This window comes from Staurois parvus, unplaced genomic scaffold, assembly GCF_062004578.1.
Source record: "Staurois parvus isolate SC_StPar_1 unplaced genomic scaffold, SC_StPar_1.0 ptg000374l, whole genome shotgun sequence".
In the NCBI taxonomy this organism is placed as follows: domain Eukaryota; kingdom Metazoa; phylum Chordata; class Amphibia; order Anura; family Ranidae; genus Staurois; species Staurois parvus.
The window spans coordinates 645716-673552 of record NW_028318170.1 but is presented as its reverse complement, the minus strand read 5'-3'; the positions used below and the strand labels follow the sequence as shown (position 1 = coordinate 673552).

Below are 27837 nucleotides of genomic sequence, written 5' to 3'. Positions count from 1 at the left end.
GAGATGCCCAGACAGTAAAATGCTAGGGTCAGTCTTTTTTCTGTTCTCCTCTTCCCCAGGTGGCCAGCTAAGGCAATGTCGTGGGTGATTTGGAACCTAAACAGTTGGGGAACTATCAGCTGTTTAGTTGCATTTTGAAGCTGGCCTGGGCGTCTTGAGTCTTTCAGGCGGCACAGTAGTCCTTGTTCCCAAAGGAATTGTTCCCCACACTTCCCTACTGGTCCGGCATCTGCCTGGGCCCTACATCTGCTCAGAGTGGGGTCGGAGTCCAGTTCCCCTTTAAAGTTTTCCCAGTGCCAGATCGGAGTAATATTTAGATCAGGGTTGGGATAACACACTGGATCCAAGGTGCGAGAGAGTTCTGGATGGGCCTCTTCAGCTGGAAGGCCTCGACTGGCTTGGTTCCTGGTCACAGCCCCGACATACTGGCACTGCAGCTCCCCTAGATCATTTCCAAGCAGGACATCTGTGGGGAGCCTGCTCATAACTTTAATATGGCTGCACTTTATCCCAAATCCATAGCTGAGACATGCTGAAGCTCTGGGAATTTGCTGCCTGGCACCACCTGCTAGTTCAATGGAGAACCCAGGGCCTGGTGCGATGGCTTCCGGTTTTACCACATGGGTGAGTAAGGCCCCGGTGTCTCGTAAACCCTTGGTATTTTGTCCATCGATCAGGACTGCTTGCAGGTGGCCCTGCCTCTGCTCAGGTTAGGAAGGGACAAGTGGGTGAACTCTGTAGACTACCCGGGGTGTACTGGCCTTTGTTGATGTCACCCATTTGCTGGGCAGTGGGGGAAGCTGCTCCTCCTATGGTGATAGTTCAATGTAGTTGTCCAGCCAGGCTGAGGAGAGCTGTGAGACTCGCCACAGGAAGCAGCTCCCTGACACCCAGCACACCACTTTATGTGGGCTACGTGCGGGCTCAGGGACATGCAATGGGGAATTGTAGAGAAGAGAGGGAGCGAGGGAAGGGGGACCGTGTCATGTACTGTACACCTTTTGCTGACAAAGTGGCCACTGTAGTGCCAAGAAACATGATGATGATGTCTTAACCTGTTTTTACAATCAATAAATACCAACCTTCCTGAAGAATCTACTTGGATCCACTTTGCTATATATGGCACAGATTTGTGGAGGTGACACCTAAAAGTATGAGTCTGGTATATTGGGGTCACACAGGAATTTTACCCTGTTTATGGCCACAATTTATACAATCAGATGAATGCCAGGTCTGATTGACTGTCAGAGTTATGGGTTGTAAATGACAGAAGTCCATCCAATGCAGATCTTCTCTGATTGGGCAACCAGGTGGCCAATCATTATTCACATAAGAGAACAAAATCTTTCTTATTAGTTCTGTTCATCGCACCACAAATGAGTTTATGATTGTTTGTGCTCCTTCCAGGTGATGTCATCTCGGGTCATCTCCTGATGTCATGGCGACCTCTTCCTCCTCATCCTCCTCCTCACAAGGTATGACTGCTGATCCTGACAATCCTTTCCAATGGTTTCCTCCATCTCACATCTCCAGAGATTGGAATTAGATGATAGGACATCTTATGTCTCTGTAGTCTGAACATTTCCTGTAGACATCTGGTCAGTCCTCCCATTAGAAGAGTTCAGGAGATTCCATCAATTCCACAATCACATTTCCGTGTCTTCAAATTTTATTTATCATTGATGGAAATGATCTTCTGAGATGGCTAGGTGATCCATAATGACTGGATGACCCCTAATTGTATGGTTAGCTGTGCAGTGGTCGGAGGGATCCTTTGTCTATAATCCTAAGCAGGACACAGCCCCGTGGTAGATGACACATACTGCTGGGAGATTTGGGGGTAATCGTTCTTAGTTCACAGCTATCAGGCACATCTTTTGTAGGGGGGTAACATTTTTTACAGGATTATAGGGTTTTTTTTAGCTTACTATCAAACAATCAATAAACGTGATGTTTAAAACGGTCGTCCCTACATATACTGTACATTTGGAGGTCTATATATAAAATATGTATTATGAGTTTGTGTCATTTGCACAGCCATCACTAATAATCCCCGTAATGTGTCTAATAGGTTTACTTCCTATGATCATCAGCTCCATCTAGTGGCCATAAAGAGTATTTTTCTTTAAATACCTCAACTAGTAAGATATGACATTATGGCTACTAGATGGAGCTGATGATGAAAGGAAATAAACATATTTGACATATTATAGGGATTATCCATGAAGGTGATTTATTTTTTATAAATGCATTCAATATTCATCCATCTGGGAGGTAACACACCCTCCTGGAAGAGGTCATGTGACATTATCACAGGGAAGCCAATCCCTCCATAGGATAATGTACATATATACATTTTGGGGGGGATTTCCTTCCTCTTCTATATCCTCTTTATAGCATTACCAGCTGCCAGTACAGACTTATCAACTGTCATGTGTCAGAAATCATCCAATCAGGATGAATGTTTATGGTTGCTGATTGTCCTCTCTGTAGGGTCGGCTCCTGACATTGGAGGAAAGAGGAAACGAACCCCCGGGGATCTTCTCATATATTCTCTGGAGGATCTGAAAGGATGTGACTTCAAGAGATTTAGGGACAAATTATCTGATTTCTCCTGTAAAGATAAACCTCCCATCCCCCGAGGAAGACTAGAAAATGCTGACTGGATCTCCACCAAGAACATCCTGATAGACACATATGAAGAAGAAGAGGCTTTGGATGTCACTATTGAAGTCTTTACACTGATCGGTCTGATGGGACCCGCAAATGACCTCCAGGAGAGGAGAGCCCAGAATGGTGAGTTCCCATCTATAATGACCATTTCCTACCAATTCCTGATCAATATCTGTGAGAGGAAGAACTAGGAATGTCATCCAGGGAAAGCCAGCAACCAGTCAGGAGCTTCCAAATGGATGAACCCCTTCCTGCTGACAGTGCGCACATATGGGACCTCACAGAAGTGGGTCTTTATGCTGGGGGCCCCATATCTGTGTACCTCTCTTTGTGCTGGGAGTGCTGCACAGAGACTAGGATCTCATCAAGGTATTGGCCCCGGGTATTGTACTAATGATCGGGGCCCGAGACTTCCACTTCCCAGTCACCTGATCACTGTGATAGTCTCTGATCGGCAAACAAAGTGATCAGTCATTGTGCAGCCCGCCCCTGTGTTTTATTTATGAATGGAGAGAAAGAAACATTTTATACATACAGGACACATTATATCAAACATTGTATACATACAGGATCTATTATATAATACATTGTATACATACAGGATATATTATATAATACTTTGTATACATACAAGATCCATCATATCATACATTGTTTACATACAAGATCCATTATATCATACATTGTATACATACAAGACACAATTTATAATACATTAATGGTAGAAGTCTTATGCGCTGCCAAACAAAACCAAATAAAAACCTAAAGAACACCAATGTTCAAAAAAATATAAAGAAGCAGCACGCACCCAAAAAGTGTTCCATCGCTAAAAAGAATACATATAAAAATAGTGATGTGCTAACAAATATTCATAATAATAATATATAAATAAATATAAATCCTCAAGCAATGAATAATAAATACATAAATAGTGTCAGTGTATATACCACTAAACATCTAATGTGAATGGGGTCCACATATAAAAACCTCAACACAGGTAATATAGAATATGGGACCAATAATAAACAGTGAAAAAAAAAAGATGGATAGATATATCAAAACAGTGCAAAAAGACAGTCCATCAGGTGAATAGCAGAAAACTGTGACTCTTCTCCTTTACTGCGCTGTGTGGTATCCACCATCACCAGGCATGCACACTCACCTCATAAACTGACCCACATCACATAGGTGAAAAACAGCAGTAATCCTCCCTGGTGATTGGGAGCTCAGCATCACCGAGAAGCATATAGCAGATGTCATACATAAGTGAAGAAGAGAGAGGGAATCCTCATAGTGCAGTAATGTTCATTTAAAAAAAAAATACACTCACAAGGGAAAAGGGATGAAAACGGCCACAAACAGCATGGTATTTTTGAAAACGAAGTTGGTGGCGATCACGGCTGCAACCGGAAGTGACGTCACCATGCTTCCGTCCGACGTGTTACATCACGCATCACGTGACTTCATCAGGTCCATGAAGTTTCCAAAGATACCATGCTGTTTGAAGCTCCTTTGATAATAAACAATCAGGAGATGCCTGTCACCGTTTCCCAACAAATGAAGCCCAGTTTGTCCTGATCCACCTGGATACACAATGTAGTGGTATTGATATGTACAGATGTACTAACACAGATCAAGATGGCATATTTGTGTTCAGGCATTAACATTTGTTTTACCCTCAGTCATTAAGGGGTTAAACAATCTTTCCTGAGGGAGTTTACAGAATAAAATACATTTGGGTATCAAAGTTGTGGATGAAGGAAAAGACTACGGAGTTCAGGAACATTCTGAAAGGGACACAGAGTAACAATTCTCCAGGATGCTGGCAGTCAGTCCCCATAACACAATGACATCACTCAACATGCTGAGCAGAGCAATACAATTGCAGCCACTTGCCTATTATACAGACCCTCCATATTTATAGTTGTATTATGGGGAGACCCTCTTGACTGTTGCTCGATGTTCTGAGCCTTGTGCCCAATGCATCCACCTGAACCTCCATCAGAAAGAGGAGTCACAGCTCCAGATTCTAGGTGTGTGCTTGTAAAACCTGCATAGAGAATTGGGGGTTCTGGTCCCCCCACCATGGTCACATGTCACTGCAATGTGCTGAGATGTTACCAGGCAGACATGGACACTCCCCATCACCTGCATGGAGAAATAGGAGGAGAGACTCCCATCTACAGAGGGTTGGTGGGATGATGGTGTCGGGGAGGATCTGCTACACTAATAACTCTCTTAGTAATTATTTTATACATTTCAGAGGTTTGTCAGGACTAATCACTTCCCTCATCTTATTTCCAGCCAAACTGAAGAAGAAGATGACACACAACAGATTATCAGGTTAGTAGGACATCAACTTTTCATATGGAATCTCTTCTGGAGGAACAGTTTGTTCTGTTGTAGTCTGGATCAGTGGTGGAACTACCAGGGTCACAAAGGTTGTACTAGCAGCTTGAGTCACATTGATTTGGATGGCACCCACTGAAATAAATGTGTTTTGATTTGTCATGTGACTTTGTGTCATAAGTCAATGATAAGTGGCAGCAGTGTGAACCGGGGCTTATAAATGGCCTCGTGATGGGAGTTAGTGGAAAATGCCCCAGGACCAAAGGAAAGGGCCCCAAGGCCAATAGAAAGGGCCCCAGTGGTCAGGGGGACCCTTCATGGTTTCTCTTTGCTCCTCTGGTTTGGATGGCGTGTCCATAGTTTGGATGCTTCCACAATCCTCCTGTATTTCATGAGATATCTTCTTTTAGGGTTCCACTCTTTGGATTTATAGTTAGAATATAATATTTCCAACTCTGTTGTATAAATACTATTTCATGTGTGTATGAGGAATAAAATATTTCCCTTTCTCTCATAAAGACTTCAAAAAGAAACATAAAGTGTCTATGAAAGAGGCATTCCAGAAGATTAAAGAATATAATTCTTATAGGGGGGAGACTGTTCATCTACAGAAAAGATACATCAAGTTACCAATGAGAAAAGGACCCCAGAAAAAAGAGAGAAAAGAACAAGAACTAAGGAGTTCAGGCAGAAGACATCTAAAGACCATGGAGAAAAGATGTTCTGCTGGAACCTCCCCAATCACAATCCAGGCCCTCTTTGACCCTGATGAAGTTGGTTGTATCCCTAAGATTGTGGTGTTAGAAGGACCTGCTGGGATTGGTAAAACAATGACCTCCAAGAAGATCATGCTGGACTGGGCCTCTGGGAATCTCTACCAAGACAAGTTTGACTTTCTGTTTTATCTGAGCTGTAGAGAAATCAACACCATCCCTGGAAACATAAGCCTTGAGGGACTTTTATCCAGAGCCTGTGGACTAGAGAGTTCAGATGACCTGGTGTCTCTTCTAGAAGATCCTGGAAGTCAAGAAAAACTTCTCTTCCTATTTGATGGCTTTGATGAGCTGAGTTGGACTCTGGAGGAGAAATCTGAGGTTTGTCACAATATTTTAAAAGAAAACCACAAAGAAATAATTCTCCAAAGATTGCTCAGGAGACAGGTTCTCCCACATTCTTCTCTGATCATCACCACAAGGTCACTGGCCATGGAGAAACTTAACACATTCATTGATGATCCTCGCAATGTAGAAATCCAGGGATTTACAAGGGACGATCAAGAAGAATATGTCCATCAATTCTTTGGAAATAAGGAAGATGCAGACAAGGTTCTCAGTATAATAAAAGACAATGAAGTTCTGTACACCATGTGTGCCGTCCCCATCACATGCTGGATTGTCTGCACTGTAATGAAACAAGAAATAGGAAAAAATTTGGGTGTAATTCAGTGTAAAACGACAACTTCAATTTACCTTCTCTACCTGGAGGTTCTAATAACCCATCACAGCAAGAAGCAGTCTGTACGCAGGAAACAAACCTGTCTGAAGAAGCTGTGTGCTCTGGCCAATCAGGGAGTTCTGCAGCAACAAATCTTATTTGAGAAGAAAGATCTAGAAAGACATGGACTTTCTCTGTCTGAGGTGGAGTCTGTATTTCTGAATGAGAACATCTTTCATTGGGACATCCGCACCCAGACCTGCTACAGCTTCATCCACCTGAGTGTACAGGAGTTCCTTGCTGCTCTGTATTATGGGCTGGATGATGGGTCTGGGTCTATGGAAGGTACTTTCCTCCCGGAGATCTGTGAAGGGGAATCACTCCATGGCTTCAGTTCAGATTCCCCACATTTAGCATTAGCTGTACAATTCCTGTTTGGTCTCCTAAATGAAGATCAGGTGAAGACATTCTCAGAGATCACAGGAATCAACATCTCACTCCAAGCCAGACCTGCCATGATAGAATGGGTCATGAAGGACATTGATCGGGATCTCTATACTCGGACTATCTTCTGTCTGTATGAGACTCAGGATGAGGACTTCATTAGGAGCGTCATGTCTGGTTGTTCAAGTCTGAAGCTGCGGGACTCACATACTGATTACTTGTGGATGAGAAGTCATTATTCCAAGGAGCTGAGCTATTGCTTGAAGGCTATGAAGAGAGAAACTGTTCAGTCTTTATTTTTTGTGTGGCTCACTGTGGATCCGGAGTGCCAGAAAATCCTGTCTCCATTCCTACACAGGTGTCAGGAGGTCAGGTAAGTGAGTGTGAGGATATCCTAACTGAATGTAGAGAATGGGCAGGAACCTGCATACAGCATAACGGTGATTATCAGACAAACCACGAGTCGAAACTTTGTGTAGGGTGAATAAATAAATCTTTATTGAACACAGCTCAGTATATACAGCTTCACCCCCACCCCCACCAGACAGCCTGGCATGGGGTTTTCCCCACCCACAACAAAACCCTACAACACAACAATACAGTATGAACTCTAGAGAAGTGAAAGACTACAAGTCCCCATTTCCCTAAACAAACAGTGTAGAATGCCTGTCTATATACCAGCTGCTAAACATATACAGCTTTACAAAGGGGAGAACGGGAAGACCACTTATCAAAGGGAGAAAACCAGAACAGAAAGGGCAAAATGTGATCACAAAGGGACTGTTTCTCACAAGGCTCCCACTTTGCGTAACACCCTCCAGACCCAGCGAGACCTTTAAACGGGTCCACTTGGGGCTGGTAAGTTCAGAGGTTTACTTCTCCAACTCGGCTTGCCGGGACAACCCATCCGCGTTGGCGTTTTGTTTCCCTGGTCGGTACTGGATGGTAAAGTTATAGGGTTGGAGGGCCAAGCTCCACTGCAGCAGACGACCATTGTCCCCAGAGACCCGGTTTAGACATACCAGAGGGTTGTGATTGGTGAGTACTAGAGATGAGCGAATCGAACCAGGCGAACCGGAATTCGAGTCGAATTTCAGGAAATATTCGATTCGCGTCGAAACCGAAATTTTGCCTACTTCGGGTGCGCGAATCGAAGATTTCCCGATCAGCCGGCAAAAGTGTCCCTGCAGTGAGCTCCGCTATTTCTGACAGTTCTCTGACAGAAGGAACACATGTTTAGCGGTTGAAACATTGTATCTATTAGTTTCCATTTAGGATACAGATGTTTCAACCACTGTACATGTGAAGAAGCTGTGAGAGAACTGTCAGAAATAGAGGAACTCTGCACATACACTTTTTGCCGGCATGGAATTATTCTTCTTTTCATCCTACTTCTTCTTCTTCTTCTTCTTCTTCATCCTCATCCTCTTCTTCTGAGGATGAGGATGAAGAAGAAGAAGAAGAAGTAGGATGAAAAGAAGAATAATTCCAAGCCGGCAAAAAGTGTATGTGCAGAGTTCCTCTATTCTGCAGATACACTTAGAGGAGCTCTGCAGATACACTTAGAGGAGCTCTGCAGATACACTTTTTGCCTGTTTGGAATTAATCTTATTTTCATCCTACTTCTTCTTCTTCTTCATACTCATCCTCAGAAGAAGAAGAAGAGGATGAAGAAGAAGAAGAAGAAGTAGGATGAAAATAAGAATAATTGCAAGCCGGCAAAAAGTGTATGTGCAGAGTTCCTCTATTCTGCAGATACACTTAGAGGAGCTCTGCAGATACACTTAGAGGAGCTCTGCACATACACTTTTTGCCGGCTTGGAATTAATCTTATTTTCATCCTACTTCTTCTTCTTCTTCTTCATCCTCATCCTCAGAAGAAGAAGAAGAGGATGAGGATGAAGAAGAAGAAGAAGTAGGATGAAAATAAGAATAATTCCAAGCCGGCAAAAAGTGTATGTGCAGAGCTCCTCTAAGTGTATCTGCAGAGCTCCTCTAAGTGTATCTGCAGAATAGAGGAACTCTGCACATACACTTTTTGCCGGAAACCGCTGTATGGAGGGAATGTCCCAGAACTGTCATAAATAGACTATTTCTGACAGTTCTGGGACATTCACTCCATACAGCTGTTTCTACCGCTGTATGGAGGGAATGTCATGGAACTGTCAGAAATAGACTATTAATGACAGTTCTGGGACTGTCCTTCCATGCAGCGGTTGAAACAGCTGTATGGAGTGAATGTCCCAGAACTGTCAGAAATAGTCTATTTATGACAGTTCTGGGACATTCACTCCATACAGCTGTTTCAACCGCTGTATGGAGGGAATGTCATGGAACTGTCAGAAATAGACTATTAATGACAGTTCTGGGACTGTCCTTCCATGCAGCGGTTGAAACATTGTATCTATTTGTTTCCATAAATGGATCCATTTATGGAAACAAATAGATACAATGTTTCAACCGCTGTATGGAAGGAATGTCCCAGAACTGTCATTAATAGTCTATTTCTGACAGTTCTATGACATTCCCTCCATACAGCGGTTGAAACAGCTGTATGGAGTGAATGTCCCAGAACTGTCAGAAATAGACTATTTATGACAGTTCTGGGACATTCACTCCATACAGCGGTTGAAACATTGTATCTATTTTTTTCCATAAATGACATTCTGCAGATACACTTAGAGGAGCGCTGCAGATACACTTTTTGCCGGCTTGGAATTATTCTTATTTTCATCCTACTTCTTCTTTTTCTTCTTATGAGGATGAGGATGAAGAAGAAGAAGTAGGATGAAAATAAGATTAATTCCAAGCCGGCAAAAAGTGTATCTGCAGCGCTCCTCTAAGTGTATTTGCAGAATGTCATTTATGGAAAAAAATAGATACAATGTTTCAACCGCTGTATGGAGTGAATGTCCCAGAACTGTCAGAAATAGACTATTTATGACAGTTCTGGGACAATCACTCCATACAGCTGTTTCAACCGCTGTATGGAGGGAATGTCATGGAACTGTCAGAAATAGACTATTAATGACAGTTCTGGGACTGTCCTTCCATACAGCGGTTGAAACATTGTATCTATTTGTTTCCATAAATGGATCCATTTATGGAAACAAATAGATACAATGTTTCAACTGCTGTATGGAAGGAATGTCCCAGAACTGTCAGAAATAGACAGAAACTGTCACAGAACTGTCCTTCTTCTCATCCTTCTCCTTCTTCTCATCCTTCTTCTCATCCTTCTTCTCATCCTTCTCCTTCTTCTCATCCTTCTCCTTCTTCTCATCCTTCTCCTTCTTCTCATCCTTCTTCTCATCCTTCTCCTTCTTCTCATCCTTCTCCTTCTCCTTCTTCTCATCCTTCTCCTTCTCCATCTTCTCATCCTTCTCCTTCTCCTTCTTCTCATCCTTCTCCTTCTTCTCATCCTTCTCCTTCTCCTTCTTCTCATCCTTCTCCTTCTTCTCATCCTTCTCCTTCTTCTCATCCTTCTCCTTCTCCTTCTTCTCATCCTTCTCCTTCTTCTCATCCTTCTCCTTCTCCTCATCCTTCTCCTTCTCCTTCTTCTCATCCTTCTCCTTCTTCTCATCCTTCTCCTTCTCCTTCTTCTCATCCTTCTCCTTCTCCATCTTCTCATCCTTCTCCTTCTTCTCATCCTTCTCCTTCTCCTTCTCATCCTTCTCCTTCTCCTTCTTCTCATCCTTCTCCTTCTTCTCATCCTTCTCCTCATCCTTCTCCTTCTCCTTCTTCTCATCCTTCTCCTTCTTCTCATCCTTCTCCTTCTCCTTCTTCTCATCCTTCTCCTCATCCTTCTCCTTCTCCTTCTTCTCATCCTTCTCCTTCTTCTCATCCTTCTCCTTCTCCTTCTTCTCATCCTTCTCCTTCTTCTCATCCTTCTCCTTCTCCTTCTCCTTCTTCTCATCCTTCTCCTTCTCCTCCTTCTCCTTCTTCTCATCCTTCTCCTTCTTCTCATCCTTCTCCTTCTTCTCATCCTTCTCCTTCTCCTTCTCATCCTTCTCCTTCTCCTTCTTCTCATCCTTCTCCTTCTCCTTCTTCTCATCCTTCTCCTTCTCTTTCTTCTCATCCTTCTCCTTCTCCTTCTTCTCATCCTTCTCCTTCTCCTTCTCCTTCTCCTTCTCCTTCTCCTTCTTCTCATCCTTCTCCTTCTTCTCATCCTTCTCCTTCTCCTTCTTCTCATCCTTCTCCTTCTCCTTCTTCTCATCCTTTTCCTTCTCCTTCTTCTCATCCTTCTCCTTCTCCTTCTCCTTCTCCTTCCTCATCTCCAAGGGCATTTAAATTAAAGGTACAGTGTTCTGCACTAATTTAAAGGCTCTCTGAAGCCTAGAAACCCTTTTTATAAGTCATCTTCGTAGCGAAGAAATTCGCATCGAATCGAATTTCATACTGGAATTCGCCGAATCAGCCGAATCGAATTTTTCATTTCTTCGCTCATCTCTAGTGAGTACGGTGAAGGAGAACCTGTACAGGTAGGGCTGCAATTTCTTGAGGGCCCATACCAAGGCAAGACACTTTTTCTATGCAGCAGCGTAGGCCACCTCCCGGGGTAACAACTTTCTACTTAGGTAGGCCACTGGATGGTCATTCTCGTCGTCCCCGATTTGGCTCAGAACAGCGCCCAATCCAAAGGTGGAGGCATCTGTGTGAACACAAAACCGTTTGGAAGGGTCAGGAGCAGCCAAAACAAGAGCATGGATCAGATCATTTTTGAGCTTTTGGAAAGCCGTTTCACACTCTGGGGACCATACAACCTGTTGGGGCAGATTCTTCTGGGTCAGATCCGATAGGGGTTTAGCAATGGCACTGTAGTTGGGGATAAATTTACGGTAGTACCCCGCAGTGCCTAGGAAGGCAAGGACCTGGGTCTTGGTTCGGGGAGTGGGCCAATATGCTACCGCTTCCACCTTTGCCGGTACCGGTCGTTGCTTCCCACATGCTACCTAATGCAGTATTTTCCTGATTCACTCTCTTCTTATGACTGGAGATAAAATCTTCTTTAACTCTTCAGGTTGAATGTAATTGGGGCGATTTTCTCTTCTAATGGAATGTTAGGGAATGTCACATTCACCCTATAAAAGGCAACATTTCACACAGATTCCACACATCACAGAGATGATTTGTGACTTTTGTGTGAATATTGAGCCATTCACAGGGCCCTTCTATAAATCGCCCCGACAATGATTTCTAGGGCACACACACCATCTAATCTCCAATCTCTCCATTAAATCCAGTATAAAGGACGAGGCTGTGTGGAGATAATAAATCACAAATCTGTCCAAAGGTCGATCTCTTGTGAAATGGTGAGAAACTCGGCCGGAAGGTTCCCTCTTCATTCCCCCTTTTCCTATCTTCCAATATACAGCACAGACCCCCAACATGAAAGAATGATAGCGGGGGTCTTGTTATTATCAGGACACATATAGAGGGTTCCCCTAAACCTGTATGGGGGGAGATGAGTGGGGGAGGGGAATGATGACTGCAATCCCTCCCATCTCACTTCATAGCCCCCAGTATTGGGATATTATGTCCCATCAATAGATTCTATGACCTCCCCAGTGTGTCTGCACCTCGTAGAGGTTGTCCAGTGTTCAGCAGTGGTGCCAACTAACCTATTGCCCTCCTCCTGCCGGGTCAGGTGTGAGCTGCCAGTCATTCATTGGTGGACAGGAATTGGTGTGTCCAACTAATGGAGGAAAAGCTTAGTGTTCAGAGATCTGGGGGAGGGAAATAATTCCAGGGGTGTGACATCATCACCCCAACATTGGAGGGACCAATTGTCTGCAGAAGTGGGCGGAGATGGGAATGTCTGGACTGCATTGTATATGTAAACCAAAGTGGTGTTCCAGGATTTTCCAGAATTTGTTGATGAATGGAACCTCTTGTGTAGGTAGTCCGGAGATCCTGCATATACAGTACATATATATATATATATCAAGGGCCTCCTTTAAGTTTCAAAAACCACTTAAAGCCACCAATGACAAGTCCTCATCAGGTCCAGTATGAGACAAGTGTTGGGCTTGATGTTCGATTCGATCAGCAAGTACACGAATGGTAAGGGTGTTGGGTTAGCTGTTCACCCACCTCGCTCCACAATGCACTGCACTCTGACAGTACATTGTGCTTGGCCAAAGCAATGCACCTGACCATAGGTCAGATGATGACATCACAAAGGGGTGGGGTTACACAGTCAATGTCACCAGTTGGCCCCTCCCATTAGATATTTAAGAACTGTCAGGCCCACCCCACCCAGCTGTCATGAACCAGTAGCGAGAGCAGAGCCTTTTTTTTTTCTTTTTTCAGGTAGCGGTGGTGGCGGGCATCGTGATTGATGTTGGATCTACTTTGAGGGGACTTTTTTTTATTTTTGTTTTTAATAAAGGACTTGTCTGCCTCCTGTCATTTATTACACTAGACTTTTGTTTGTGAATGAGTACCATGTAACCCATACTTATTCCCATAGGGGGCGGGATCTGGGGCCCCATTGTTAAAAGAGGGCTTTCAGATTACGATAAGCCCCCCACCCCCACAACCAGAAGCCAGGGCTGTGGGGAAGAGGCCCTTGTCCCCATCAACATGGGGACAAGGTGCTCTAGGGGAGCCCCCCTGCCCCAAAGCACCCCCCCATGTTGAGAGCATGTGGAATATAGAGGTCTAATTGATCATACATGGCATCAGCCGGTATATTTGTGATTTTCCCCTCTCTTAGATGGAACAGATGAAAGCTATCTTTAACCCCTTCACGCCGGTGCCTCCCGGCCCTTTAAGAGTTTCAGAAGCCGGGAGGCAGGACAGGAAGGGCGGGGTTTAGGGTCATGTGACCGCCGTGACGACACGTCACATGATCGGGAAAGGTCCCAATCAAAAGAGGAGATCGGGACCTTTCCGTGAGTACCGGACATATGTGCTGGGAGTGCACAGAGTGCGCACTCTCGGCACATATGTCCTTTTTTAATAGAACGCAAATGTGCAGCCGCTCGCGTCTAGGCCCAAACACCGGGAGGCCCCACATTTGTGTTAGGCCGGCTTGAAGAGGTTAATGACTGACCCTGAAGGGGGGATAGACCACTATATAAAGGTGTGCAGCAATACAAGTAACTATGAGTAAGGTTTTTTTTGGGCTGAAACGCGTTGGTGCTGCTTGTCTTCTGGAACATTTTATACTCTGCATTTGAATAGTTTCTACAGTTTTATTTCCACCTTGTTGCCGACCCTCCATGATTGATTATCTAGTTGTGCGGAAGGAGACGGTGAGACTGGCACGGTGCGTAGTGATGGGATGAACACCCCCCTGTTTGGTTTGTGGCCAAACATCCGAACCCACAAGATGTTTGACCGTGACCTTCGAACGCAAACACTGAGCGGTATCTTCCGACATCTGAGTATGAGGTGAGATCCCGCTCAGTGACTACAATCCGACATCTGAGTATGCGGTGAGATCCCGCTCGGTGACTACAATCCGACATCTGAATATGAGGTGAGATCCCGCTCAGTGACTACAATCCGGCATCTGAGTATGAGGTGAGATCCCGCTCAGTGACTACAATCCGACATCTGAGTATGAGGTGAGATCCCGCTCAGTGACTACAATCCGACATCTGAGTATGAGGTGAGATCCCGCTCAGTGACTACAATCCGACATCTGAGTATGAGGTGAGATCCCGCTCAGTGACTACAATCCGACATCTGAGTATGCGGTGAGATCCCGCTCAGTGACTACAATCCGACATCTGAGTATGAGGTGAGATCCCGCTCAGTGATTACAATCCGACATCTGAGTATGAGGTGAGATCCCGCTCAGTGACTACAATCCGACATCTGAGTATGCGGTGAGATCCCGCTCGGTGACTACAATCCATCATCTGAGTATGAGGTGAGATCCCGCTCAGTGACTACAATCCGGCATCTGAGTATGCGGTGAGATCCCGCTCAGTGACTACAATCCGACATCTGAGTATGCGGTGAGATCTCGCTCGGTGACTACAATCCGACATCTGAGTATGTGGTGAGATCTCGCTCGGTGACTACAATCTGACATCTGAGTATGAGGTGAGATCCCGCTCAGTGACTACAATCCGACACCTGAGTATGAGGTGAGATCCCGCTCAGTGACTACAATCCGACATCTGAGTATGCGGTGAGATCCTGATCAGTGACTACAATCCGACATCTGAGTATGCGGTGAGATCCCGCTCAGTGACTACAATCCGACATCTGAGTATGAGGTGAGATCCCGCTCAGTGACTACAATACGACATCTGAGTATGGGGTGAGATCCCGCTAAGTGACTACAATCCGACATCTGAGTATGTGGTGAGATCCCGCTCGGTGACTACAATCCGACATCTGAGTATGAGGTGAGATCCCACTCAGTGACTACAATCCGACATCTGAGTATGCGGTAAGATCCCGCTCAGTGACTACAATCCGACATCTGAGTATGTGGTGAGATCCCGCTCGGTGACTACAATCTGACATCTGAGTATGCGGTGAGATCCCGCTCAATGACTACAATCCGACATCTGAGTATGAGGTGAGATCCCGCTCGGTGACTACAATCCGACATCTGAGTATGCGGTGAGATCCCGCTCGGTGACTACAATCCGACATCTGAGTATGAGGTGAGATCCCGCTCAGTGACTACAATCCGACATCTGAGTATGAGGTGAGATCCCGCTCGGTGACTACAATCCGACATCTGAGTATGAGGTGAGATCCCGCTCAGTGACTACAATCCGACATCTGAGTATGAGGTGAGATCCCGCTCAGTGACTACAATCCGACATCTGAGTATGCGGTGAGATCCCGCTCAGTGACTACAATCCGACATCTGAGTATGCGGTGAGATCCCGCTCGGTGATTACGATCCGACATCTGAGTATGAGGTGAGATCCCGCTCAGTGACTACAATCTGACATCTGAGTATGCGGTGAGATCCCGCTCAGTGACTACAATCCGACATCTGAGTATGAGGTGAGATCCCGCTCAGTGACTACAATCTGACATCTGAGTATGCGGTGAGATCCCGCTCAGTGACTACAATCCGACATCTGAGTATGCGGTGAGATCCCGCTCAGTGACTACAATCTGACATCTGAGTATGAGGTGAGATCCCGCTCAGTGACTACAATCCGACATCTGATTATATGGTGAGATCCCGCTCAGTGACTACAATCCGACATCTGAGTATGAGGTGAGATCCCGCTCAGTGACTACAATACGATATCTGAGTATGAGATGAGATCCCGCTCGGTGACTACAATCCGACATCTGAGTATGAGGTGAGATCCCGCTCAGTGACTACAATCCGACATCTGAGTATGAGGTGAGATCCCGCTCAGTGACTACAATCCGACATCTGAGTATGCGGCGAGATCCCGCTCAGTGACTACAATCCGACATCTGAGTATGCGGCGAGATCCCGCTCAGTGACTACAATCCGACATCTGAGTATGCGGTGAGATCCCGCTCGGTGACTACAATCCGACATCTGAGTATGAGGTGAGATCCCGCTCAGCGACTACAATCCGACATCTGAGTATGAGGTGAGATCCCGCTCAGCGACTACAATCCGACATCTGAGTATGAGGTGAGATCCCGCTCAGTGACTACAATCCGACATCTGAGTATGCGGTGAGATCCCGCTCAGTGACTACAATCCGACATCTGAGTATGAGGTGAGATCCCGCTCAGTGACTACAATCCGACATCTGAGTATGAGGTGAGATCCCGCTCAGTGACTACAATCCGACATCTGAGTATGTGGTAAGATCCCGCTCAGTGACTACAATCCGACATCTGAGTATGAGGTGAGATCCTGATCAGTGACTACAATCCGACATCTGAGTATGAGGTGAGATCCCGCTCAGTGACTACAATCCGACATCTGAGTATGAGGTGAGATCCCGCTCGGTGACTACAATCCGACATCTGAGTATGCGGTGAGATCCCGCTCGGTGACTACAATCCGGCATCTGAGTATGAGGTGAGATCCCGCTCAGTGACTACAATCCGACATCTGAGTATGAGGTGAGATCCCGCTCAGTGACTACAATCCGACATCTGAGTATGAGGGGAGATCCTGCTCAGTGACTACAATCCGACATCTGAGTATGAGGCGAGATCCCGCTCAGTGACTACAATCCGACATCTGAGTATGAGGTGAGATCCCGCTCAGTGACTACAATCCGACATCTGAGTATGAGGTGAGATCCCGCTCAGTGACTACAATCTGACATCTGAGTATGAGGTGAGATCCCGCTCAGTGACTACAATCCGACATCTGAGTATGCGGTGAGATCCCGTGCAGTGACTACAATTCGGCATCTGAGTATGTGGTGAGATCCCGCTCAGTGACTACAATCCGACATCTGAGTATGGGGTGAGATCCCGCTCAGTGACTACAATCCGACATCTGAGTATGAGGTGAGATCCCGCTCAGTGACTACAATCCGACATCTGAGTATGAGGTGAGATCCCGCTCAGTGACTACAATCCAACATCTGAGTATGAGGGGAGATCCTGCTCAGTGACTACAATCCGACATCTGAGTATGTGGTGAGATCCCGCTCAGTGACTACAATCCGACATCTGAGTATGAGGTGAGATCCCGCTCAGTGACTACAATCCGACATCTGAGTATGAGGTGAGATCCCGCTCAGTGACTACAATCCGACATCTGAGTATGCGGTGAGATCCCGTGCAGTGACTACAATTCGGCATCTGAGTATGTGGTGAGATCCCGCTCAGTGACTACAATCCGACATCTGAGTATGAGGTGAGATCCCGCTCAGTGACTACAATCCGACATCTGAGTATGAGGTGAGATCCCGCTCGGTGACTACAATCCGACATCTGAGTATGAGGTGAGATCCCGCTCGGTGACTACAATCCGACATCTGAGTATGCGGTGAGATCCCGCTCAGTGACTACAATCCGACATCTGAGTATGTGGTGAGATCCCGCTCAGTGACTACAATCCGACATCTGAGTATGAGGTGAGATCCCGCTCAGTGACTACAATCCGACATCTGAGTATGAGGTGAGATCCCGCTCAGTGACTACAATCCGACATCTGAGTATGCGGTGAGATCCCGCTCAGTGACTACAATCCGACATCTGAGTATGCGGTGAGATCCCGCTCAGTGACTACAATCCCACATCTGAGTATGCGGTGAGATCCCGGTCAGTGACTACAATCCGACATCTGAGTATGTGGTGAGATCCCGCTCAGTGACTACAATCCCACATCTGAGTATGAGGTGAGATCCCGCTCAGTGACTACAATCCGACATCTCAGTATGCGGTGAGATCCCGCTCAGTGACTACAATCCGACATCTGAGTATGCGGTGAAATCCCGCTCAGTGACTACAATCCGACATCTGAGTATGCGGTGAGATCCCGCTCAGTGACTACGATCCGACATCTGAGTATGCGGTGAGATCCCACTCAGTGACTACAATCCGACATCTGAGTATGCGGTGAGATCTCGCTCAGTGACTACAATCCGGCGGGAGTTCTTTGATGAAGTCACACAGTATGTCAGTGGTGAGACATTCATTCATGTTTCCGCTGTTAGTGGGGTTCCCCGCTGACAGCTGAATGGAAAATGAATTGTCCTCATTGCCCGACAATTACATAAAAAAATAAATAAAAACAGCGTGGGGTCCCCCCTCTCATCCATACCAAGCCATTCAGGTCTGGTATGGATTTTGAGGGGAACCCCCATGCCAACATTTTTAAAAAATGGCATGAGCGTCCCCCCAAAACCCATACCAGACCCTTATTCGAGCATGCAGCCCAGCAGGTCAGGAAAGGGGGGGATGAGTGAGTGCCCCCCCTCCTGAACCATACTGGGCTACATGCCCTCAACATGGGAGGGTGCTTTGGGGTGGGGTACTTCCTCCCAAAGCACCTTGTCCCCATGTTGATGGGGCCCTTTATTAAAAAGAGAAATTCTAAAAGTCCCCCGAAGTAGATCCAACGTCAATCACGATGCCCGCCGCTGCCGCCACTGCCCAAAAACAGAAAAAAAAAGTGATCCGCTCGTCACACCGGCTCCCGTCATCTGACAGCTGCATCCCTGATGACAGTTCTTAAATACTGTCATGACATCACAAGGGGTGCTCCTTGTGACATCACACACTGTGATTGGCCAAAGCATTGCACCTGGCCTATAGTCAGGTATATTGCTTTGACCAATCACAATGCACTGTCAGGGCATAGTGCATTGTGGGGCGGGCGAGTAGCCCGCTGAATGCCTCTACCTTTCGTGTGTTCACTGAACACACAAATGGCCCATGTTCGAGTCAAACTTAGGTTTGACTCGAACATGTAGCCCATCACTATTAATAATATAACTCCTATTATAGTAGGTTTTTCTGAAAAATTCTGCGGTATCTAACCCCATACTGCGGTAAGATACCGCTTTGTGAATTGTCCCGGTTCAAAGTACAAAGTCAAACTTTTGTTAGGTTTGAATGCTCAATCGCGAACTGAACAGGGAGTTGTTCATTCCATCACTATATGAGAGTGTAGAGCCGGAGGGAAGGCAGCCATGTGGGAGGGAAATGTTGGGTGTTACATTGTTATCGTGTTGTCAGAGGTCATACATTCCTGGTGGTAATTATTGTCTCATTGTTGGGTTTAGGTTTGATACATGTATTATTTCTAGTAAAGATTGTCCGGGAGAGGACAGAGCAGAAGAGGAAGTGTCCTCCTCAGAAGAAAATGAAATGTCCTCCTCCTCAGAAGATGAATTGGATCCTCCTGATCTTTCCTTTCTGATGAACCCAGAAAGTAAAATTCAGACATTACAGTAAGTGAGATCTGTGATCCTGCAGTGATCAGGAAATGTGATGTCTTGTGATTGTTCCCGTCTCTCGGTGTTTCCTGATATCTCTGGGTGTCCTCCATCCTCACCGATGTAGAATCTTCCATCACCTTCCTCTTCTCATGTCTTCTCCTCTCTGAGGGAATCTCTCTGTGATCTCATCCATGGGATTTGGGGTTCTCCTTGAAGTAGACCTGTGAGCAGGCTTTGTACATATGGAATGAACATCCCTATCCATAACAAGCAGTAAATGGGATCCAATACAAACCCTTAGGGCTCGTTCTCACTTGTGATTCTGAAGAAGGAAGCAATGCTCACTAACACTCCTCTGGCACGATGACGTCTTTTCATTGTGTTTATGAATGCTGGATAAATAAATAACACTCACCATTGCCGTTTAGTCACTCTCACTATTGCCGTGTCGTCGCTCTCACTATTGCCGTGTCGTCGCTCTCACTATCGCCGCGTCGTCGCTCTCACTATCGCCGCGTCGTCGCTCTCACTATCGCCACGTCGTCGCTCTCACTATCGCCGCGTCGTCGCTCTCACTATCGCCGCGTCGTCGCTCTCACTATGGCCGTGTCTTCGCTCTCACTATCGCCGCGTCGTCGCTCTCACTATCGCCGTGTCGTCTCTCTCACTATAGCCACGTCGTCGCTCTCACTATCGCCGTATCTTTACTCTCACTATCGCCGCGTCGTCGCTCTCACTATAGCCACGTCTTCGCTCTCACTATCGCCGTGTCGTCGCTCTCACTATAGCCACGTCTTCGCTCTCACTATCGCCGCGTCGTCGCTCTCACTATCGCCGCGTCGTCGCTCTCACTATCGCCACGTCGTCGCTCTCACTATCGCCGCGTCGTCGCTCTCACTATCGCCGCGTCGTCACTCTCACTATCGCCGCGTCGTCGCTCTCACTATAGCCACGTCGTCGCTCTCACTATCGCCGTATCTTTACTCTCACTATCGCCGCGTCGTCGCTCTCACTATAGCCACGTCTTCGCTCTCACTATCGCCGTGTCGTCGCTCTCACTATAGCCACGTCTTCGCTCTCACTATCGCCGCGTCGTCGCTCTCACTATCGCCGCGTCGTCGCTCTCACTATCGCCACGTCGTCGCTCTCACTATCGCCGCGTCGTCGCTCTCACTATCGCCGCGTCGTCACTCTCACTATCGCCGCGTCGTCGCTCTCACTATAGCCACGTCGTCGCTCTCACTATCGCCGTATCTTTACTCTCACTATCGCCGCGTCATCGCTCTCACTATTGCCGTGTCATCGCTCTCACTATCGCCGTATCTTTACTCTCACTATCGCCGCGTCGTCGCTCTCACTATCGCCGTGTCGTCGCTCTCACTATCGCCGTGTCGTCGCTCTCACTATTGCTGTGTTGTCGTGCTCACTATCGCCGTGTCGTCTTTCGCTTTTAATATAACACTCCCCGAGTCGGTGGTGGCTCTCTGCAAATTGAATTTTCCCTTTATATGGGCGACTGAGGTGATTATTTATCTGGGCATCCAAATTCCAGGGACCATGTTGGATCTATGTTCCCAGAAGTTCCTACTGGCCCTAGAACGCCTCCATCAATACCTGGGGTCATGGGCCTCTTTACAAATATCCTGGTTTGGAGGAACTACTTTGATTAAAATGATTAATCTACCACGCTTTCTCTACCTATTGCAAACTATTCCTATTCATCTGTCCCCCTCTTTCTTTGGTACTTTCAGACGGATTTGTTCTTCTTTCATTTGGCAAGGCAAGTATTAACCTCTCCCACCTTACTTTGCCCAAGACAAAGGGGGTGTAGGCTTGCCCAATCTACACCATTACCATAAAGCTTGCCTACTCTCACAGGTGGTGGATTGGCATATTCACGATTCTCTCAAGGGCTGGGTTCTCCTAGAGCAGTCCCAGACACCACAACCATTACAGAATAACCCTTGGCTTTCGGTTCAGGGAAGTCTTCCTGGCCCAACTGGGTAGGGGCCCATGACACCAATATGTCTCAACCAAGCCTTTCCTCCGGGTATGTTGATTACTTTTTTAATACACCTATGGCCGCATCACGACTTTCAGGCACCGCACTTTTTCCACAGGGGCACTCTTCTTTCCCTAGATGCTCTCAATAGATCCCTCGCCCCGCACGCCCTATCGTTTTGGCCTTACGCACAAATACAACTCTTTCTTCTCTCTCAAAGAGCGAGTTGTGATGGAACGTGGTGCCCGACCCCGCCCTTCTCACCAGCTTATGACCAAGGTCCAGCAAACCTCACACCACGCTGTCACTTGCGTAACAATGTCACTCTCAGCTGCACCCTGCACAAAGATTCTCCAGCTCATGGGACCACAATCTATGTGCCAGCAGCCTGACAGCGACTGTCACTGGGTTAGGTTATTTATGCAATTAACTCTTCACACTGCTACTATAGGGATATTGTAATTATATACAGTGAAGGAAATGCGTATTTGCTCCCCTGCTGATTTTGAATGTTTTTCACAAAGAAATGATCGGTCTAAAAATCGAAAGTTCGGTGTATTGTAACACTGAGAGACAGAATACAACAACAAATTCAGCAGAAATGCGTCTAACAAATGATGACTGATCTGCATGTTCATGAGGGAAAGAAGGATTTGATCCCCTCTCATTCAGCAGGATTTCTGGCTCCCAGGTGTCTTTCATACAGGTAACAAGCTGAGATTAGAAGCAGTCTCTTAAAGGGAGTGCTGCTAATCTCATTGTGTTACCTGTATAAAAGACACCTGTCCACAGGAGCTATCAAACCATCAGATTCCAAACTCTCCACCATGGCAAAGACCAAAAAGCTGTCCAAGGATGTCAGGGACAAGATTGTAGACCTACACAAGGCTGGACTGGGCTACCAAACTATGGCCAAGCAGCTTGGTGAGAAGGTGACAACAGTCGGTGCAATCATTCACAAATGGAAGAAACACAAAACAAGTGTCAGTCTCCCTAGGTCTGGTGCACCATGCAAGATCTCACCTCGTGGAGTGTCAATGATCATGAGAACAGTGAGGAATCATCCCAGAACTACACGTGAGGATCTTGTCAATGATCTCCAGGCAGCTGGGACCACAGTCACCAAGAAAACAATTGGTAACACACTACGCCGACAAGGACTGAAATCCTGCAGTGCCCGCAAGGTCCCTCTGCTCAAGAAAGCACATGTCCAGACCCGTCTGAAGTTTGCCACTGAACATCTGAATGATGCAGAGGAGGACTGGTGGGAAGTGTTGTGGTCAGAGGAGACCAAAATCCAGCTCTTTGGCATCAACTCAACTCGCCGTGTTTGGAGGAGGAAGAATGCTGCCTTTGACCCCAAGAACACCATCCCAACTGTGAAACATGGTGGTGGAAACATTCTGCTTTGGGGGTGTTTTTCTGCTAAGGGGACAGGACAACTGCACCGCATCAAAGGGACGATGAACGGAGCAATGTACCATCAAATCTTGGGTGAGAACATTCTTCCCTCAGCCAGGGCATTGAAAATGGGCCGTGGATGGGTGTTCCAGCATGACAATGACCCAAAACACACGGCCAAGGCAACAAAGGAGCGGCTCAAGAAGAAGCACATTAAGGTCCTGTAGTGGCCTAGCCAGTCTCCAGACCTTCATCCGATTGAAAATCTGTGGAGGGAGCTGAAAGTTTGAGTTGCCAAACGTCAGCCACCAAACCTTAATGACTTGTAGAGGATCTGTCAAGAGAAGTGGGCCAAAATCCCTCCTGAGATGTGTGCGAACCTGGGGGCCAACTCCAGGAAACGTCTGACCTCTGTGATTGCCAACAAGGGATTGGCCACCAAGTACTAAGTCATGTTTTGTGAAGGGGATCAAATCCTTCTTTCCCTCATGAACATGCAGATCAGTCATCATTTGTTAGACGCATTTCTGCTGAATTTGTTGTTGTATTCTGTCTCTCAGTGTTACACCGAACATTCCATTGTTAGACCGATCATTTCTGTGTGAGGGGCGAACATTCCATTGTTAGACCGATCATTTCTGTGTGAGGGGCGAACATTCCATTGTTAGACCGATCATTTCTGTGTGAGGGGCGAACATTCAAAATCAGCCGGGGAGCAAATACACATTTCCTTCACTGTGTGTGTGTGTGTGTATATATATATATTATTATTTATGTTATGTGGTGTATTCTCACATTATTGACCAAGCCAGAATATGACTGAGCTAGATGTATTTTCAACAACAAAAGCAAGAACTCTTTGCTATGCTAATTTTATGCATATCATAATTTATCACCTTGGCACTCAGGGGCCGACTTGGTACATATCGCAGGAGGTAATTTGAAAATTTGCAAGGGTGATAAAATGCAGATCGCTTAGTCAGAGTTGAATGGAGTTGGTCAACATCTACTAAAAGGGGTATTAACCCCTTCCAGTCCGGACACTTTCCCCCCCTTCCAGTCTGGACACTTTCCCCCCCTTCCAGTCCGGACACTTTCCCCCCCTTCCAGTCTGGACACTTTTACCCCTTCCAGTCCGGACACTTTCCCCCCCTTCCAGTCCGGACACTTTTACTCCTTCCAGTCCGGACACTTTCTCCCCCTTCCTGTCCAGGGCAATTTTCAGCTTTCAGCGCTATCACACTTTGAATGACAATTGCTCGATCATGCAACACTGTACCCAAATTAATTTTTTACCATTTTTTTGAGACAGGTAAAGATTTATTTTGGTGATATTTATTCACCACTGGAATTTTTATTTTTTTTGCTATGTAAATGAAAAAGTCCAAAAATTTTGAAAAAAAGTGTTTTTTTTAATAAAATTTTGCAAATAAATAATATTTCATCATAAATCTTTGGCAAAATGTATTCCGTTATCTTTTTAGTAAAAAAAAAAATCCAAATTAGTTTATAACCAAAAATTATAATTTTTAAACTTTTTTTTTACATTTTTATTTTATTTTTTTATATTATTTTTTTATTTATTTTTATTTTTTTTACATACTGTCACCCTAGCAGTACAGTGTCACCATGGTGACACTGTACTACTTGTGGGGGGTGATGACGTTTTTTTTTGTTTGTTTTTTTACACTGATTGCTTTTACACCCATATAGGATGTAAAAGCAATCATTTCTCCTTCTCTCTGTCTGCATTCCTGCAGTCATTGAGAAGTACTGAGTGAGCTGTGATTGGTCACATCATGTCACATGGTACAAGACTGTTGTGAATAGCCTGTGACCTCTGTGATCATTTACAGATTTCACACGTAGTAAGCAAGATGTCACTTGTGACTTTGCATGTGATCACTGATTGGCCAATCAGTGATCACATGATCGGGACCTCGTACAGAGGTCCCGTCCGATGATCGGTGTTTCACTGTGTCCGGAGGACACAGCGGGCACCGGATCGCGGTGCTGCGCGCTCCCAGGGAGCGCGCACAAGCAGGTTGCGGGGAGGCCGTTTATAAACAGCCACCTGACCTTGCACTGCCACCGTCCGGCCGTTTATATAGAACAGCCGGTCGGGAAGTGGTTAAGTATGGTAAATGGCATTCTTCAAAGGGGGACTTGTTTATCTAATTAATAGTAAAAGAATGCAGTTTAGGAAATATCGGTACAACTTTGATTAGAATTATGATTGCAGCTGTCCAATCCCAAAAGGCATTACCTGTCCCCCGGAAGGTCAAAGGGGCTCCTAAAAGTGGCCAATCAGAGTGCTTGTCATTTTATCGAATGGGAAAAATGTGTATATTAACCACTTGAGCCCCAGAGGATTTACCCCCCTTAATGACCAGGCCTTTTTTTGCTGTTTGGCGCTGCACTAATTCAAATGATAATTGCGCGGTCATGCAATGCTGTACCCAAACAAAATTTACGTCCTTTTCTTCACACAAATGGAGCTTTCTTTTGGTGGTATTTGATCACCTGTGCGCTTTTTATTTTCGGCGCTATAAACAAAAAAAACACGAAAATCTTGAAAAAAACCAATTTTTTCTACTTTCAGCTATAAAAAATATATCGTAAACTCAAAGTTAGTCATAAATTTAAGCCAAAATGTATTCTGCTACATGTTTTTGGTAAAAAAAATCCCAAGAAGTGTATATTGATTGCTTTGTGTGAACGTTATAGCGTCTACAAACTATGGTATAGATACTGTAATTTATGCCTTTTTTTGCTATACAGCGCTGCACTAATTCAAATGATAATTGCGCGGTCATGCAATGCTGTACCCAATCGAAATTTACGTCCTTTTTTTCACACAAATAGAGCTTTCTTTTGGTGGTATTTGATCACCTGTGCGCTTTTTATTTTTGGCGCTATAAACAAAAAAACACGAAAATCTTGAAAAAAAAACAATTTTTTCTACTTTCAGCTATAAAAAATATATCGTAAACTCAAAGTTAGTCATAAATTTCAGCCAAAATGTATTCTGCTACATGTTTTTGGTAAAAAAAATCCCAATAAGTGTATATTGATTGCTTTGTGTGAACGTTATAGCGTCTACAAACTATGGTATAGATACTGTAATTTATGCCTTTTTTTGCTATACAGCGCTGCACTAATTCAAATGATAATTGCGCGGTCATGCAATGCTGTACCCAATCGAAATTTACGTCCTTTTTTTCACACAAATAGAGATTTCTTTTGGTGGTATTTGATCACCTGTGCGCTTTTTATTTTTGGCGCTATAAACAAAAAAACACGAAAATCTTGAAAAAAAAACAATTTTTTCTACTTTCAGCTATAAAAAATATATCGTAAACTCAAAGTTAGTCATAAATTTAAGCCAAAATGTATTCTGCTACATGTTTTTGGTAAAAAAAATCCCAATAAGTGTATATTGATTGCTTTGTGTGAACGTTATAGCGTCTACAAACTATGGTATAGATACTGTAATTTATGCCTTTTTTTGCTATACAGCGCTGCACTAATTCAAATGATAATTGCGCGGTCATGCAATGCTGTACCCAATCGAAATTTACGTCCTTTTTTTCACACAAAAAGAGCTTTCTTTTGGTGGTATTTGATCACCTGTGCGCTTTTTATTTTTGGCGCTATAAACAAAAAAACACGAAAATCTTGAAAAAAAAACAATTTTTTCTACTTTCAGCTATAAAAAATATATCGTAAACTCAAAGTTAGTCATAAATTTCAGCCAAAATGTATTCTGCTACATGTTTTTGGTAAAAAAAATCCCAATAAGTGTATATTGATTGCTTTGTGTGAACGTTATAGCGTCTACAAACTATGGTATAGATACTGTAATTTATGCCTTTTTTTGCTATACAGCGCTGCACTAATTCAAATGATAATTGCGCGGTCATGCAATGCTGTACCCAATCGAAATTTACGTCCTTTTTTTCACACAAATAGAGATTTCTTTTGGTGGTATTTGATCACCTGTGCGCTTTTTATTTTTGGCGCTATAAACAAAAAAACACGAAAATCTTGAAAAAAAAACAATTTTTTCTACTTTCAGCTATAAAAAATATATCGTAAACTCAAAGTTAGTCATAAATTTAAGCCAAAATGTATTCTGCTACATGTTTTTGGTAAAAAAAATCCCAATAAGTGTATATTGATTGCTTTGTGTGAACGTTATAGCGTCTACAAACTATGGTATAGATACTGTAATTTATGCCTTTTTTTGCTATACAGCGCTGCACTAATTCAAATGATAATTGCGCGGTCATGCAATGCTGTACCCAATCGAAATTTACGTCCTTTTTTTCACACAAAAAGAGCTTTCTTTTGGTGGTATTTGATCACCTGTGCGCTTTTTATTTTTGGCGCTATAAACAAAAAAACACGAAAATCTTGAAAAAAAAACAATTTTTTCTACTTTCAGCTATAAAAAATATATCGTAAACTCAAAGTTAGTCATAAATTTCAGCCAAAATGTATTCTGCTCCATGTTTTTGGTAAAAAAATCCCAATAAGTGTATATTGATTGCTTTGTGTGAACGTTATAGCGTCTACAAACTATGGTATAGATACTGTAATTTATGCCTTTTTTTGCTATACAGCGCTGCACTAATTCAAATGATAATTGCGCGGTCATGCAATGCTGTACCCAATCGAAATTTACGTCCTTTTTTTCACACAAATAGAGATTTCTTT

At 44.7% G+C, this 27837-nt stretch overlaps 1 protein-coding gene across 3 annotated transcripts in view; it reads left to right on the top strand.

The window, feature by feature from the left end:
* The window catches only part of LOC149456143 (NACHT, LRR and PYD domains-containing protein 3-like), a 90742-nt gene that overhangs the window by 13447 nt on the left and 49458 nt on the right, over positions 1–27837 (top strand). For 2 of the 3 annotated variants that reach the window (XM_089685384.1, XM_089685383.1), the window contains exons 2-6: positions 1408–1475; positions 2494–2796; positions 4978–5016; positions 5542–7273; positions 19560–19727. In XM_089685384.1, the coding sequence (XP_089541510.1) occupies positions 1439–1475; positions 2494–2796; positions 4978–5016; positions 5542–7273; positions 19560–19727 (2279 nt within the window). In that variant the 5' untranslated portion in view covers positions 1408–1438. Of the gene's footprint in view, positions 1–1407; positions 1476–2493; positions 2797–4977; positions 5017–5541; positions 7278–19559; positions 19728–27837 lie in introns of those variants that run through there. The other variant, XM_089685385.1, reaches the window with a different exon arrangement.